Genomic DNA, 14014 nt, shown 5'->3' with positions numbered 1-14014 from the left:
CTGAGGACATGTTAAGTGAAATAGGTGAGTCAAAAAGACCACATATTGTATGATTCCAACTAGGCAAAATGTTCAGAATAAGTAAATGTTTAGAGACCAAGTTTATATTGGTACTGAGTAGAACTGGGCAGGATAGGAAGCATACAGTGACAGCTACTGGGTATGGGTTTGCTTGTGGGGAGGGGAATGGAATGGAAATGTTCTAAAATTAAATTATGCCACTTATATTATAAATATAATAAAACTTTTTATATAATTAACTTTTATTATAAATATAATAAAAATTGAGTGATATACTTCAAGTGGATGGACTGTATGTATGGGAAGTAAATCTCAACAGAGTTCTTTAAAAATATATGTGTATGTGCAAATAATTCATCTTTTGTAACTTTACCTTGGCTTTATTTCAGGATTATGCATGTGTTTGAAAGAATGTCTGAATGTGAACGCCATTTTAAGATGAAAGACATAAAGTTCTAACATAATTTCAGGAAGCTAAATATATTATACACCCACAGGCACAAATAACATGAGCATGAATAACATGTGTGATCAGAGTGACAATAGGGGCATGCACAGCCCTATTGGTGAGCTTATTAATCATTATTTGGAGATGCTGGGAATGAACCTGAGTTCAGTTCTTAGTTGGACATAGTTGGAAATTTTTATTATTTTATTTTTTTCCTGTGGCCATCTAATGGCCTTCCATCATTCACAGACTGGCTCGAGGGCTCCAGGGGTGTCTGCCAGTTTGGTTTGCTCTCCTTATGCACCACCTTCCTAAGAGGTTATTGTGTGTTGCCTGAATACAAATATGTAAGTCCTTTTATTACGAGATGGGGGTTTCTGGAGAGAAAAGCAGTTTTTAAGTCTTGTACAAACTGAAAACCAGCAAATATTTCACTCTTGTCTTAACCCGGGATCTTGCTTTTCTGTCATATAATCATCCCCTGCCTCCCGGTCCCCTTTGTAGATGCAGAACATACACCTAATCTGGAGTGTGTATGGGGGGGCTCTGAATGCCGTGGTTAATCTGGGTTCCTAGGGCAACTTCGGCAGCCTAACTTTGAGTACGAATTTATTACAGAAGCTACTGGCCATAACCCTTAGATCCCCACTGGGCCTTTCTTTCCCTTCTTGCTCTTATACAAATGTATTAAAAGTTTTTAAGGATAGAGTAATTGGAAACATTTTTTATTGGTTTTTCTTTTTCTTTTTTTTATTTTTAATTGGAAACATTTTTATCAAGGACAAAATGATACAAACACTACAGCAAGAAAGTCTTTCTGTGCTGCCATGAGACACCAGAGTATCCTCTCTCTGGAGGAACTCTTGTTTCCAGAGAGCTTTAACAACCTAGAAAGCCAGTGATGAAATCCAACTTCTCTCCCCTCATTCTTTTGTTCACCGTTCACCTGTCCTTCCTGTTGTCTCTCTTCCTCAGGGTCTAAAAGAGCCTGTTCTTGCTTTCTACTCAGATGACTGTCTCAGCTTCAGCTCCATGCTGATTTTCGGCTTTTAAAAGGCTTTATCACCTCAGCCCAAAAAACTCTGTAGCCCCTCTTGGGTAGAGATTTACAAGCAGACTACACATATATCTACACAGGCACACACATGCATGCATGCACAATGCAATCTGAATGTATGTGCATATGCATCATTATTTTTGTATTCTAACATAGTGTACCTATTTCACACACATACATCAGGAAATATTTTCACTGATTTATTTGAGCGTGAAGTTTTTAACATGCAAAAGGTATTTTTCTGTTTTGGTTTCTTATGACTCTGGTATTTCAAGTACCAGGTTGTGCTTGTTATTGCTTCAAGACGGGGGTACGTGCTTCAGGGTGGGTTCAAGATAAAGAGAGATAAAGCCAGACTCTTGGGGGGAAAGAAAAAAGGCGGGGGGGGGGGTTAGGGCGTCTGGGAATCTCAAGAACATCTTTATTTCGCCTTTTAACTCTCCGCCTTTCTGATTAAAGGGTTCAGCCCTGCTCCCCCCGCCCGCATTCAATTATCCTCAGCATCCTTTCTCAGACGCTGTCACCTCCACTTGCTGAGCCACAGCCCCATCCTGAGCCATGAGTCCCGTTCTTTCCTTTTGGCTTTTCTTTCCTCAGTTTCCCCCCGCAATCTTTATAAATCTTCCTAGGAGGAGGCGCGTCCGAGCGGGTGGAAGTCTGAACACAATGCAACCTGAGAATTTCTGTCACTCTCTGCATATGCTCCTAAGTGCTTTAATCCCAATTAGGGGCGGCTGACACACGGTCCTATTCATTCCCATCGGCTCTTGAATACATTTGCCTAGAAATGAACTTCACAAATAGAGGCGCTCCTAAATGTGCCCAGCAGCAAGGAAAATCGAATTGAGCGCGGGCTCATTCGGCGGAGGCCGGCGGAGGCGCGCTGAATGTGGAGGTGCCCCAAGACATTGCAATTCAGCAGCACGCTCGCTGACTTTTCTTCGCGCCATGTCAACCGAAAGAGCCAAGAAATAAGTTGGGGAACTACGGTTAAAAGGCAACTCGAGAGGGACTCTGAATACTTTTATTGAGCCCTTTCCAAAGGAGGACTTAAAAAACAACAACAAAAAAGCACCACAAAACCCACCAGCAGTGTCCGGGCTGTGTCCTTGGCTGCGCGCTCGGAGCCTCCCGGCCGCCGCGCATCCACTGGCCACGTAATTAAGGGAACGGCCCCGTCTCTGGCGTGTCATCTGGTGGCGTTCCCAGAGCCCGCCGCCGCCGCCCTATTGAGACCCTGCCTTAATGTCCCACCCGCGCCTCGGGGGCCGCGCAGCTGGTCTGTGCTGACCTGGCCGCCTGGCCGCCGTGGACGCGCTGGGGGGAGGAGGGGGACGTCCCGGGCCACCTAGGGCCCGGAGCGGGCCACTGAAGCGGGCTCTTCAGGCCTCTGATTCCGCCGAACCTCGCCGCTCCCTGCTCCCTCCATCCCGGACGCGGTGGGCTGGTGGTGTCCTTTGGGGACTCCGCAAACATCGAGTCCCCAGGCGGAGGCCCCTGGGGGCCGCCAACTTGGTCTCCCCGGGAACCAGAAGTCCAAGGTCTCTGAGCAGAGGAGAACCTAAGCCCCAGAAAAGGGTGCGGCCAAAGGAGCCATGTCAACCGAACCCGGAGTCCTGCGCTTGCTCCTTCCCTTTAGGCGGAGCCCAGGCAGCGCGCGCGTGCTCGGCGCCCGCTGCAGCTCTAGCTGGGGCCGGGAAGCGCATCTCGGGGGTCGGGGCGGCCCCCTAACGCAGATTGCTCTGCAAGCCGCGTGGCGTGCGGATCTCGCTACAGGCCGACTCAGCAGCGGGGTACCGCTCTCGAGCTCCGCCTCATTAGGGGCAACCTGTTACGGGGAGCCGAGCCGAGTGGGGAGCAGGACAGAGACACGTCGGTGTAGGAGGGATTTCGCTTAAACAGGGCCTCTGGACGCCCATTTTAAGTTGATAAAAAAGCCGAGTGGAATGTTTTGATTGAGTCTCAACATTGTCTTTGAATAAGGCTGAGACCATGTAATTAATGTGTCTTTTTAATAAGGGACAATACGGTCGTTCAAGCTATTTAATTTCATTTAATTTTCCATCCCATTTGCTGCACAGCCCGCTTTTACTTTTTAACACCCAGCCTTTCACGGCCCATCTTGCTCCAGTGGGCACATTAGATTGGTTTCACCCTTGCTTTTTAGGGGAGGAAAAATAAAAGAAAATGTGTTCCTTTCCTCCTTTGTGGACAATTTATTTCACTTGGGGAACTTCAACTCTGAGCCACAGGACAGAATAAAACTCGGCGAGCTGGTGTGAATGCCTCTGGCGCAGGCTCTTTCTTCTGGCGGGGCTGGGAACCAGCCACAATTGGCTATATTAATAAATAACTTTCCTCACAGTCGGCCTTTACATGGTCCTATTGATAAAATTGTTCGCGTGTCGTTCACGCTTTTTCACTCATTAAGGAGGGCCAGGGAGGCGCCCCGAACCCAGGCTCTGCGCTGGCCCCTTCCCGCTCACAGTGCTGGTAATTTAAACTGGGAGTCATCGCGGTGTCGCCAGGCCAGAGGTTAGAGGGACATGTTCATGGCTTAAATTTATTGCCCTCGACTCTTCGGAGTGGCTTCCTCTCCTCCTCCCCTCCTCTGGCTTTTGCCATTCATAGGCCTCAGGATCAAAGGCTCGCTCTCCTTTCCCCTGGGCAGCCTAGGAGGCCAGCAGAAGAGCTATTGGGAGGTTAAGAAGAAAACTCAGTGGCAGAAAGTGGCACTGGCCACGGCCTCATTGGACAAGCACAGAGGCCACAACGGTGGCCGCTGAAACTATGCAGGGGATATTCTGTGTCCTAGCAGCCAATTCTACATAGGTGCTGGATTGGGCCCCAGGGCTGGCTTTCCAGGTTTCCCTGCATGTTGACTTGAGATTTGAGAACTTTGACCTGGCCTAGATTCTTAAGTGGCTCCAAATAAAACATTATAGAGCTTTGAGGATGCTATGGGTGCTGTAGAAGACCTTCAACAGATTGAGGTGAACAGTGACGAGGAGCCAAATGCCTGTCTGCTACCAATGGGTCCATTTCATAGATTAGGAGACTGAGGCACTGAAGTAATCCACCGAAGTCTTGAGTTGTCACCACGCAGACTGAACGATGCTCCAGTCTCCTATGTCCAATATGGCAAATACATGTTTCAAACCAGCTGCCTTGAGCTTCTCTAAGAGCCCTCCTTTGACAAACTGTGACGTTACAGTTGTTGCCACCTGTGCCCTAGGCTGGGTTTCGCCAGAGACTCCTAAAGATGAGACAATCACACCGTCCTTGGCCAAGCCACCTAAAGAGGCCATGTGGATGCTGCTGGGAAGGAGTCCTCTGGCCTTTTATGTGTTTTTTGACCTCAGCTGGGAAGATCAGCACCACTCAGGCTTCTTCGAGAACTGTGGATGGGCTCCTGGGCTGTCGCTTGGGATTTAGGAAAGGTTCCCACTATCAGCAGTGCCCAGGAAGCTCCACAGCTATCCAATGACTTCCATGGCCCAGACACCATTTTATGTCAGTAACTGTTCTCCATAAAATAGAAGCCTTCCCTAAAAGAAAGGTGTGTGTGTGTGTGCGCGTGCGTGTGTGATTTTAACTCCAATGTACCTGTCCTGTGCATAAGTGGTCCTCTCCCAAGGTTTTGGAAGACTGTGGGATAAAAAAAAAAAGTAAAATCAGGTTTGTTGGTTGTAGGGAAGGATTTTGTTTCCATTTTAAACTTAAATTACTAATTGGCATGTGAGGGAGTCATGATGAATAACCTGACCCAAAGAAGTACTCTTCAACTCTCCATCAGGTGGATGGTGCAAGACCTCTTGTGAACGCTTGGGCTCTGTGGCCCCTTCCCATCCTCAGAGAGAGCGAGGACCCTACAGTGTACCTGTGTGCAGCCATGCTGCATGGCTGACCTCAAACTGGTCCTGAGGTTTCCTAGTTCAGGGCGAAACGGGGCAGAAGGAACAATTAAAGTGGTTCTAAAAAGACACTGGCCTGAACCCAATCCTCTGAAATGGTAATATGGCTGTTATTTAAAAAGTGTAAGTATTTTCTGGTGTCTTCCCATCAAGTACCTGCCTAATTTCTGTATGGCACACGCCAGAAATCAATAGAAGTTAACAAGTCCTCCAAACAGTACCCATCTCTTTGTTTAATCTCCTTTACAATAAAGCCAAGGGGAGAGAATTAAAAATCTTTGAAGTAGACCAAGGCTCAAAGGAATCAGCCAAGTAGACTTAAAGTAGTCACTTATTTCCCAAAACTGGTTTGTCGGCGAACAATAAAAAGAAGTAAAATTTATGGAGAAATTATACAGTGGATTTGTCACTTAAAATATCGTAACTGTCTTGAGGACAATGCCCCATGCTGAGGATTAATGGTACTGCCGGACCTTTGATTCACCAGCGCCTTTTCTTCGCCCTTGACAAATTGGATTTTTAGGAATGGGAAGGTCGCCTGGACCATTGTGTGCTAGCCATTCAGAGCCCTCGATTATGCAGGGGGCTGAGGGAACCACTCCATGTGACCCTCTCGGGTGGGACCGTGCAGCTGCTTCGAAGCGCAACTCTCTCACCAAACTCCGCGCCCTTGCGCTCGCGGTGCCAAAAGGCGCCCGCCCCGATTGAAAAGGCGCAGTGCATGCCCGTCCGCGTCACTCCGCGGGCGGAGGACGCACGTCGGGGCGCGGGTCCCTGGCTAGTTTGCGGCTCAGGCTCTGACTCTTTCGCCTGGCGAAGGTCCCCGCGAGCCCCAGCGCCTGCCTGGAGGCAACGGCAACGATGCAAGGAGCTGCCCGTGCTCCGGCCACCAGCGTGAGTGCCGACTGCTGCATCCCGGCCGGCTTGCGTCTGGGGCCGGTACCCGGCACCTTCAAGCTGGGCAAATACCTGTCAGATCGCAGTGAGCCCGGGCCCAAGAAAAAGGTATGGGCCATTCTGACCTCCGCGCCCTGCCGTGCGCCTCCCTTTGCCCTGACCCAGGAACGCAGCAGAGAGGGGAAGTGGGGGAACGGATGATTGACTTTTACCTGCTAATCCTGCCCGTTAGAAGGGAATTTCGATGTTTTTCCTAGCAAGTTTCATTAACTGAGAGCTGGACCGTGGGTTGGGCGGAAGGGTAAAGTCGTGGCTGAAAGGAAAGAGCTCCCGATTGCGATGCACCAGCTTTCCAAACCTCGACCGTTCGGAACTAGGGGTTTGTTTCCCCAGAGCTCTGAGGTGCTGTTAGTGCGGTGTCCGAGGGTCCTCCACCCTCCCTGTCCTTGTCCCTCTAGGTGAACGCATTCTTCCTGTAAGGGCACAGGGCATCGAAGACTTTGCTTTGTGCCTTCCCCTCTATACGTTAATTTGAGGCTTAAATTTGTCTTTAAATAATTTAGTCCCATTTTTTTCTCCCTGAAAAGATCATCCGGGGGAGGTTCTCAGTTTCCTAAATCTCCCCCACGTTTTTCACCGGTTTACTTGTAAGCTTGGAGTAAATGGAGACCTGGTGGTAGTCCTGAAGCAGGCTTAAAGAACAGGGGCACCAGTCCGCGTAAGGGCACGGGTCGCTGAAATAGCTGGGTCCCAACACTGAGACCCTCAAATGCAACCCGCCAGCTCAGATTCCCTGATCAGGCGTCACCGGCCAGAAGAGGGATTTAAAGGCTCTCACCTATCCTGAGGGGCGAGCCAGCACATAGCAAACTATGAAGGTAGAAGTCTGGAGGAAAGGAGGGCTCTGCTTTAGCCGCCACCTAAAGCTTTCTAGTTAGAAGTAGCTCTACGGTCCAGCATCTCTCTTGCAGTCAACCCTCGTCCCTCCACATCCCGGTCTAATCTCTTAGGACGCCACGCCTTCCTCTTAAAAAGGCCAGCTGGCTTCGGGTGAGATTTCTTTGGATCCCCTTCGCTCCCAGATTCTCATTGCTGGGCTCATCTGCCCCTAGCTGCGGTCGGTCCTTCGAGAACGGGAGAAGTGAGATGTGGGGAGGACTGAAGGACACTGCCTTGACTTCCAAAGGTCTCTGCGCGGCAGCGCTGCTTTCAGAAGTGCAAATGCGAGAGGTAGGGTAGGAGTAGGCAACGTCTTCGCCCTCAGGGAGGATGCCATCCTCTGCTGCCAAGGTGGCAGTGGTGGTGAGGTTGTCCTACTAAACAGCCACCCCTGTTCTCCATGCTCCACGCTAGCGCCTCAAGGCATATCCGCTTCCCTGCATCGCAAAGCGGTCTGGCCAAAGGAAACACGAGCATTTTCTTGATTCAGGTTGGGTGGGGGACAAACTTTCCCTTCTGGGTGTGGGCCTGGCCGTGGTGCGGGAGCGAACGACGGCTGCTTGTGTTGCAGGTGCGCATGGTGAGAGGGGAGCTGGTGGACGAGTCGGGGGGCTCCCCTCTGGAGTGGATAGGGTTAATCCGGGCAGCCAGGAGTCCCCAGGAACAGACTCTGGAAGCTATTGCAGACTTACCCGGAGGACAGGTACTGTGGGCTCTCCCCCCTCCCCATCAATTCTACCTCACTGTCTCTAGGGTGGCCAACACTAAGAGCAAAGTGCTTTAGTTACAGGGCTCATGCAAATAACCCCACGACTCTATTGGGGGATGCTACTGTGTTGTTTTTTCTCTTTGAAGAATGAAGGAAGCGAGGTTCAGAGAGTCTGTAACTTCTCGGGGCCAGGCAACATCATCAGAGGATTTGAACCTTTCTTTTCAGTTGCATTGTGACCAATAACCCATGAAATGACAGACAGCTTTCCTGTTGCTTGCCCCCCAGATCTTCTACCGAGCATTAAGAGATGTCCAGCCAGGGGAGGAGCTGACAGTATGGTACTCCAACTCCTTGGCTCAGTGGTTCGACATCCCCACAACTGCAACCCCCACGCACGACGAGAAAGGTACCACCTCCGAGGAGGTCTCCAGGCCAGTGTGGGTGGGCCACAGTCCCCCCCTCTTCCTGCCTTGGGGTCCTGGGGGAGGGTGTTCTCAGACTTGAGCTGTTTTCTTTCCAGTTGTATAAAACTGAAATTATGCTCCCTTAGGCCTAGAGAACACCCATCACTATCCCCTTAAAATAAACAGTAGCTGGTTGAAAAAGAGTGACAGTAGCAATCTCGCTCATGATGGTAGGGGACAATTCCACCCTATGAATCTCATAGGCTCATCCTTTCCTATCACATACCCACAATGACAACTATTTACTCAATGAAGAATCAAAAAAGGGGCCTTAGTTTGTTACAGTAATTACATGAGTTCCAGAGAGCACAACTCAAACCTCAAATGTTTTTTATACAAGATGGAAAAGTACATCTTCACTGGTTTTCCAGGACAGCAATGAATAGCTACAGCATTTTAGAAACATTACGGTACTTACTGCTGGACCGTTGGCAGGTACTAAGGTTCCTCCTGCTTAATGGTACTTATTCATTTTTCTCTCCTACTTAAATTGAATCTGGGATGTATCCCAGTTTCTTCTCAGATTTATTTGATCTCTTCCAAAGCCAAGAGGGGATTTATGCAAATTAAGGTGTAGCAACTAAAGAGAAAAACATTTTCAAACCTTTGTTGGAACACTAAGAACACTTCCCATGGAAAGGAGGTCTGAGGTGCTAAAATAGTTAAGGTCTCCAGTCTCACCTTTTAGATACAAAGCTTCTGTATCTTTCTTTTTTCCTCCCCAATTGTTTTAGTTTGTCTGTAATTTCTTATAAAGGCCCACTTATCACTTAGAGTCCCCATAATGAATGCTGTAAAATATTTTAACATGATCTCTTCCAGAACTGCTGCTCAATTTTATCCTTTAGAAAAAGGTACAAAGAAACTAATAAATATATGGGAATTAGGAAACACTTCATGAATAAGACAGAATGAAGTTCATTCAGATTGGTGAATTACTTCACTTCAAAATATCTCTATCCATGTAAATTAATTGTTTGTGAAGATTTTAATGCACAATATTCATTAAATTATCCCCATATAGTTTGTTCTGTGTATGTCAGGCTCTAATTAGCTTGTCAACTTCTCCTAGTAAAAGTAAAATATAAAAGCCTCATTTTGGTGACCTCTCAAATCTGCCTGTAGGGAACAGTTGGGAGGGTCACTGGCCTTTAGGGTCTGCCATTTCTATCCAGCATCCCTTTTCCTAAGCATTCCCAAATGTACAAAAACAACTTGTTTGAGTAGTGGACCTGATGTTTTTATTTCAGCCAACTGATTTTATAGACATCATATGGTAACATGAAAAAACGGCCACCATTTTCCTTTTGGGAAGAGTATAAGTTATTCTGACTCTGAGGTTTCTATCTTAGAGATACTTGAAATATTGACCACTTTAGTGTTACATGAAGCAGAGAAGGCAAAGTCACTGACAAAGTGCATTTCCTACACTTGGCAGAGTTGGATCTCAGAGTTCATCGACTATGCTGATTAGGATGAACTGAAAGATATAGTTAAGAAATATATATATATATATATATATATATATATATATATGCTTAGATCTTGGAAAGAGGAAAAAATAAGGTGGTTTTTAATTCTTCCAATATTGGCTAACTTTAATAGATTTCCACTTTATTGTAAGATTAAGGAAATTAGTGCCCTTTTGTTATAAGAATGAAGATTGCTGGGCTTTACATTGGCTGAGTCATTCTACAGCAAACTCTAGAAACTGTTTAAATTTGATGAGGAAGTTCTGAATTTAGGAGAAGGGATATAAAGTTACTAAATCAACACATTCACAAGAAAACCCAGGATATTGCTTCTTTCTTTCAAGATTTATTTGCATAAATGCTCAGTATAATCTAGTCGGAATACTGAAATAGCTTTATCTCAGTCTTCTCTAAACAATTAGGATAGGGTGTCATAGGCAAGCCCTCTTTTCTCCCCGATTTCTCTTTTGGAACAAAATTCTCCTTACTCCATCTTTCATCTTTATTATCTAGAGTAGCTTTTATGTAAAGCCAAAAGCTAAAATACCTGAAGAAGAGATCTGGATTTCTCCTATTACCATGTCTACAGTAATGTTTCAAAAGTTTAAACTATTAGCTTACAAGGAGGGAGGACTTTTCTATTGAATTTGAAGAGAGTGATACATAGTTTGGATACTTTCTTGTGGCTCAACTAACTTCTTTCTCATGCGTATCCTTCACCTCAGTGTTATCAATCCAGCATATTAAAAAAATAGCCCTAGTTGCAAGATAACTTTTCCATATATTGAAATAACATGACCTTTTAAAGTGAAAACTAACTTTTACCACCTGATCATAATCTGGCAAAATTAAAAGCAGACTGTTCACAGATTCTAGTAACTTTAAAAACAATGCTAATAATACAAATCCCAAAGATTTGATTTAACAGCAAACATGTACATATTATCTGATACTGAATCCCACACTTACCAAAAGTTGGATATTTTTTTCTAGATATTTATTCCACATCTATGGACATTTATGTGATGAAAACGTAAGCTAATATTTCTTCAAGGACTTTTCAAAGCTTGGATTTGTGCAGTTATCTAGGAGTTAATCACCAGGTGGCACAATGACAAGACAATGCAACTTCAGCCTTCTTAGAATATCATCATCCTTTCCAGGAGATTTTTCTCCCTTCAGATTAAATTGGGTTAAAGAGGAAATAAAGATACATATAATTTTGAAGAATAGCAAATCATAGTCCCTATGCGGTCTTTCGGTTGGTCACGCTCCAGGAAAACCTCAGGCAAAGTGTTTAAGGTTGGGAGGGGGTAGAGAGGGTGGGCAGTGGACACAAAAGATATTGTTCTATGAAAAGGAATGATTACATATGGCCCATACATACAGGATATTGTGTCGCCTGGTAATGAGGCGCTCACGACTATTAGATTGGCCTTTGTTCAGTTTATCCAAACTCCTTGACATACGCCACCTATTCTGCAAACGCCAACAGATGGGCCCAGGCACAGCGCAGCCTCAACACTTGATTTAAAGCAACAGCTGCTCTCTGCTCTGGCCCGGCTAGCCTGCCTGAGCGCAGCTCTTCCAATGAAGATTTGCTCAGACAGCCTGGAGGAAGTGTTCGTTGGAAAGGCACAGGTCACTGCTCTTGTCCTCGCAGAATTCTTAGCGAAGAGAGCAAGTGACAAGGGCTGGTCATCTGGGACATTTCAGGTTCTTGATACAGTGGAGTTACAAGCTCGCTTATTCTTCTGGTCTCAAGACTTTATACTCCTGAGACTCCTACCACTGGTCAAAACCTGAGCTGTTCTTTGGGTGCTCTGGCACTTTCTCTCTTGCTTGTCAGCTTTTCACCGGGTCGCTTTCCCACTTTTTTCTTGCCCAGGGGAGGAGCGCTACATTTGCTGGTACTGCTGGAGAACGTTCAGATACCCCAACAGCCTTAAGGCGCACCTGCGTTTCCACTGCGTCCTTAGTGGTGGCGGGGGCCGCGCCTTCCTGCACCACGAGCACGCAGCTCGTCCAGGTGCTGCCCCAGCTGCAGCGGATGGCTTCGGCCTCTCCCCGAAACCCACTGCGCCGGACTTCGCCGCGTCAGCCCAGGCCGGCGCTCTGCGGCCCCCAACTCAGGCTCCGCAGCTTCCCCAGGTCTGCGGCGCTCGGGAGGGCATCAAGCGCGAGGCCTCCTCCGCGACTTCGACCTCCTCGCCACCCCCGGGCAAATGGGGGCCGCTGAAAAAGGGCAAGGAGCAGCAAGAGCGGGTCCTGGACGCGAGCGGGGCGGTCCGAGCGCACGGCCACTTCCTGGGCGTAGTGGGCGGCTCGGCAGCAGGGAGCGGCAGCCTGGCCTTCTACCCAGCGGCGCGCTCGGCTTTCAAGCCCGCGGGCCTGGCCAGGGCAGCGGCGGCCGCGCACGGCGACCCCTACCGGGAGGAGGGCGGCGGCAAGCAGGGAGCCGGCCAGGCGCTGGGCAGGCTTCTGGGAGGCGGCCGGGCAGGCGGGCGCCCGGGGAGTGGAGAGACCCCGGCGGCCGGGGGCGTGGGCCACCACCACCACACGCACCACCACCACCACCACCACCACCCCAAGTGCCTGCTCGCGGCCGACCCGCCGCCGCCGCCGCCTGGCCTGCCCTGCTCCGGGGCCCTGCGCGGCTTTCCGCTGCTCCCGGGTCACCCCGAGGAGGGCTCCGCCTTCAAACACGTGGAGCGAGCCCCTCCCGCCGCCGGCACCTTTCCCGGAGCGCGGTACGCACCACTGCCCCCAGCACCCGCGCTGCCCCTCGAGCGCTGCGCCCTCCCGCCGCTCGACGCGGGCGGCCTCAAGGGCTACCCGGGCGCCGAGTGCGGCCACCTGCCTGCAGTCATGCCAGCCTTCACCGTCTACAATGGGGAGCTGCTGTACGGCTCGCCGGCTGCGGCCGCCTACTACCCGCTCAAACTGCACTTCGGGGGGCTGCTCAAGTACCCCGAGTCCATCTCCTACTTGAGCGGGGCTGCTGCGGCTGCGGCCGCGGCTGCTCTGAGCCCCGCGGAACTGGGTTCCCTGGCCAGCATTGACCGGGAGATCGCCATGCACACCCAGCAGCTGTCCGAGATGGCCCTGGCCGGGAAAGGCCGCGGCCGCTTGGACTCAGGGGCGCTGCCGCCCGCCGTGGTGACGGCCGGAGGCGCTGGGAGCGGCGGCAGCGCGGGTGGCGGCGCAAGCAAGCCCAAGACCGGCCACCTGTGCCTCTACTGCGGCAAGCTGTACTCGCGCAAATATGGGCTCAAGATCCACATGCGGACGCACACAGGCTACAAGCCGCTCAAGTGCAAAGTATGCCTGCGGCCCTTTGGCGACCCCAGCAATCTCAACAAGCACATCCGACTGCACGCCGAGGGCAACACGCCCTACCGCTGCGAGTTCTGCGGCAAGGTGCTTGTGCGCCGCAGGGACCTGGAGCGCCATGTCAAGTCCCGCCACCCCGGCCAGAGCCTACTGGCTAAGGCCGACGACGGCCCGGGCCCCGAGCCGGGCTATCCCCTGGAGCCTAGGGATCCCAAAAGCGACGACAGCGACGTGGACGTCTGCTTCACGGACGACCAGAGCGACCCAGAGGCCGGAGGCAGCGGCGATCGCGACTTGTAACAGGTCTCGCCCTGGAGGGTAGGGGCCGGGCGCGAATGGAGAGTAGGAAGGAGCGGGTGTACTAGGGATGTATTCAGGGAGAAGAGGAAATCCTGGTAAAAAGAAGGACCTGGTGATGGAAACGGAGCTGCAATTTAGCAGGGCTCGGAGAGAGCTTAAAGAAAGTAGGCCACCAGGGAGGCGCGGGTGGTGGGTCTCTGGCCTCCAGGATTCCTTTGATAGCTCCCCCACCTCGCCAAATCGCCGGAGGAGCAGACTTCTCTAGGGGCTTGGAATCACATTAATACCGACATCATACTGCCCTGGAGGGCCCCAACTTTAACTGCCATCTATTTTTAAATTGTACTTTTCAGTGAAGGAAATTGTGCCTTTTGAGACGAGGTTTTGTGTGAATTTTACATTAGCATTTCATTGTATAGGCAAAACACTAATCACAATTCAGTAATGTGACATCCAT

At 49.6% G+C, this 14014-nt stretch overlaps 1 protein-coding gene across 1 annotated transcript; it reads left to right on the top strand.

Moving 5' to 3' along the window:
- Positions 1-6161: 6161 nt before the first annotated feature.
- Positions 6162-13557, top strand: Prdm13 (PR/SET domain 13). Its single transcript, XM_004645918.2, is given in 5 exon segments — positions 6162-6237; positions 6240-6445; positions 7848-7979; positions 8274-8394; positions 11813-13557. Coding segments are annotated over 5 exon segments (2280 nt in total).
- The last annotated feature ends 457 nt before the right edge of the window (positions 13558-14014 follow it).

Source organism: Octodon degus, unplaced genomic scaffold, assembly GCF_000260255.1.
Source record: "Octodon degus isolate 3935 unplaced genomic scaffold, OctDeg1.0 scaffold00244, whole genome shotgun sequence".
Taxonomy (NCBI): Eukaryota; Metazoa; Chordata; class Mammalia; order Rodentia; family Octodontidae; genus Octodon; species Octodon degus.
Note: the sequence above shows the minus strand (reverse complement) of the source record. Positions and strands in the feature narration are given on the sequence as shown.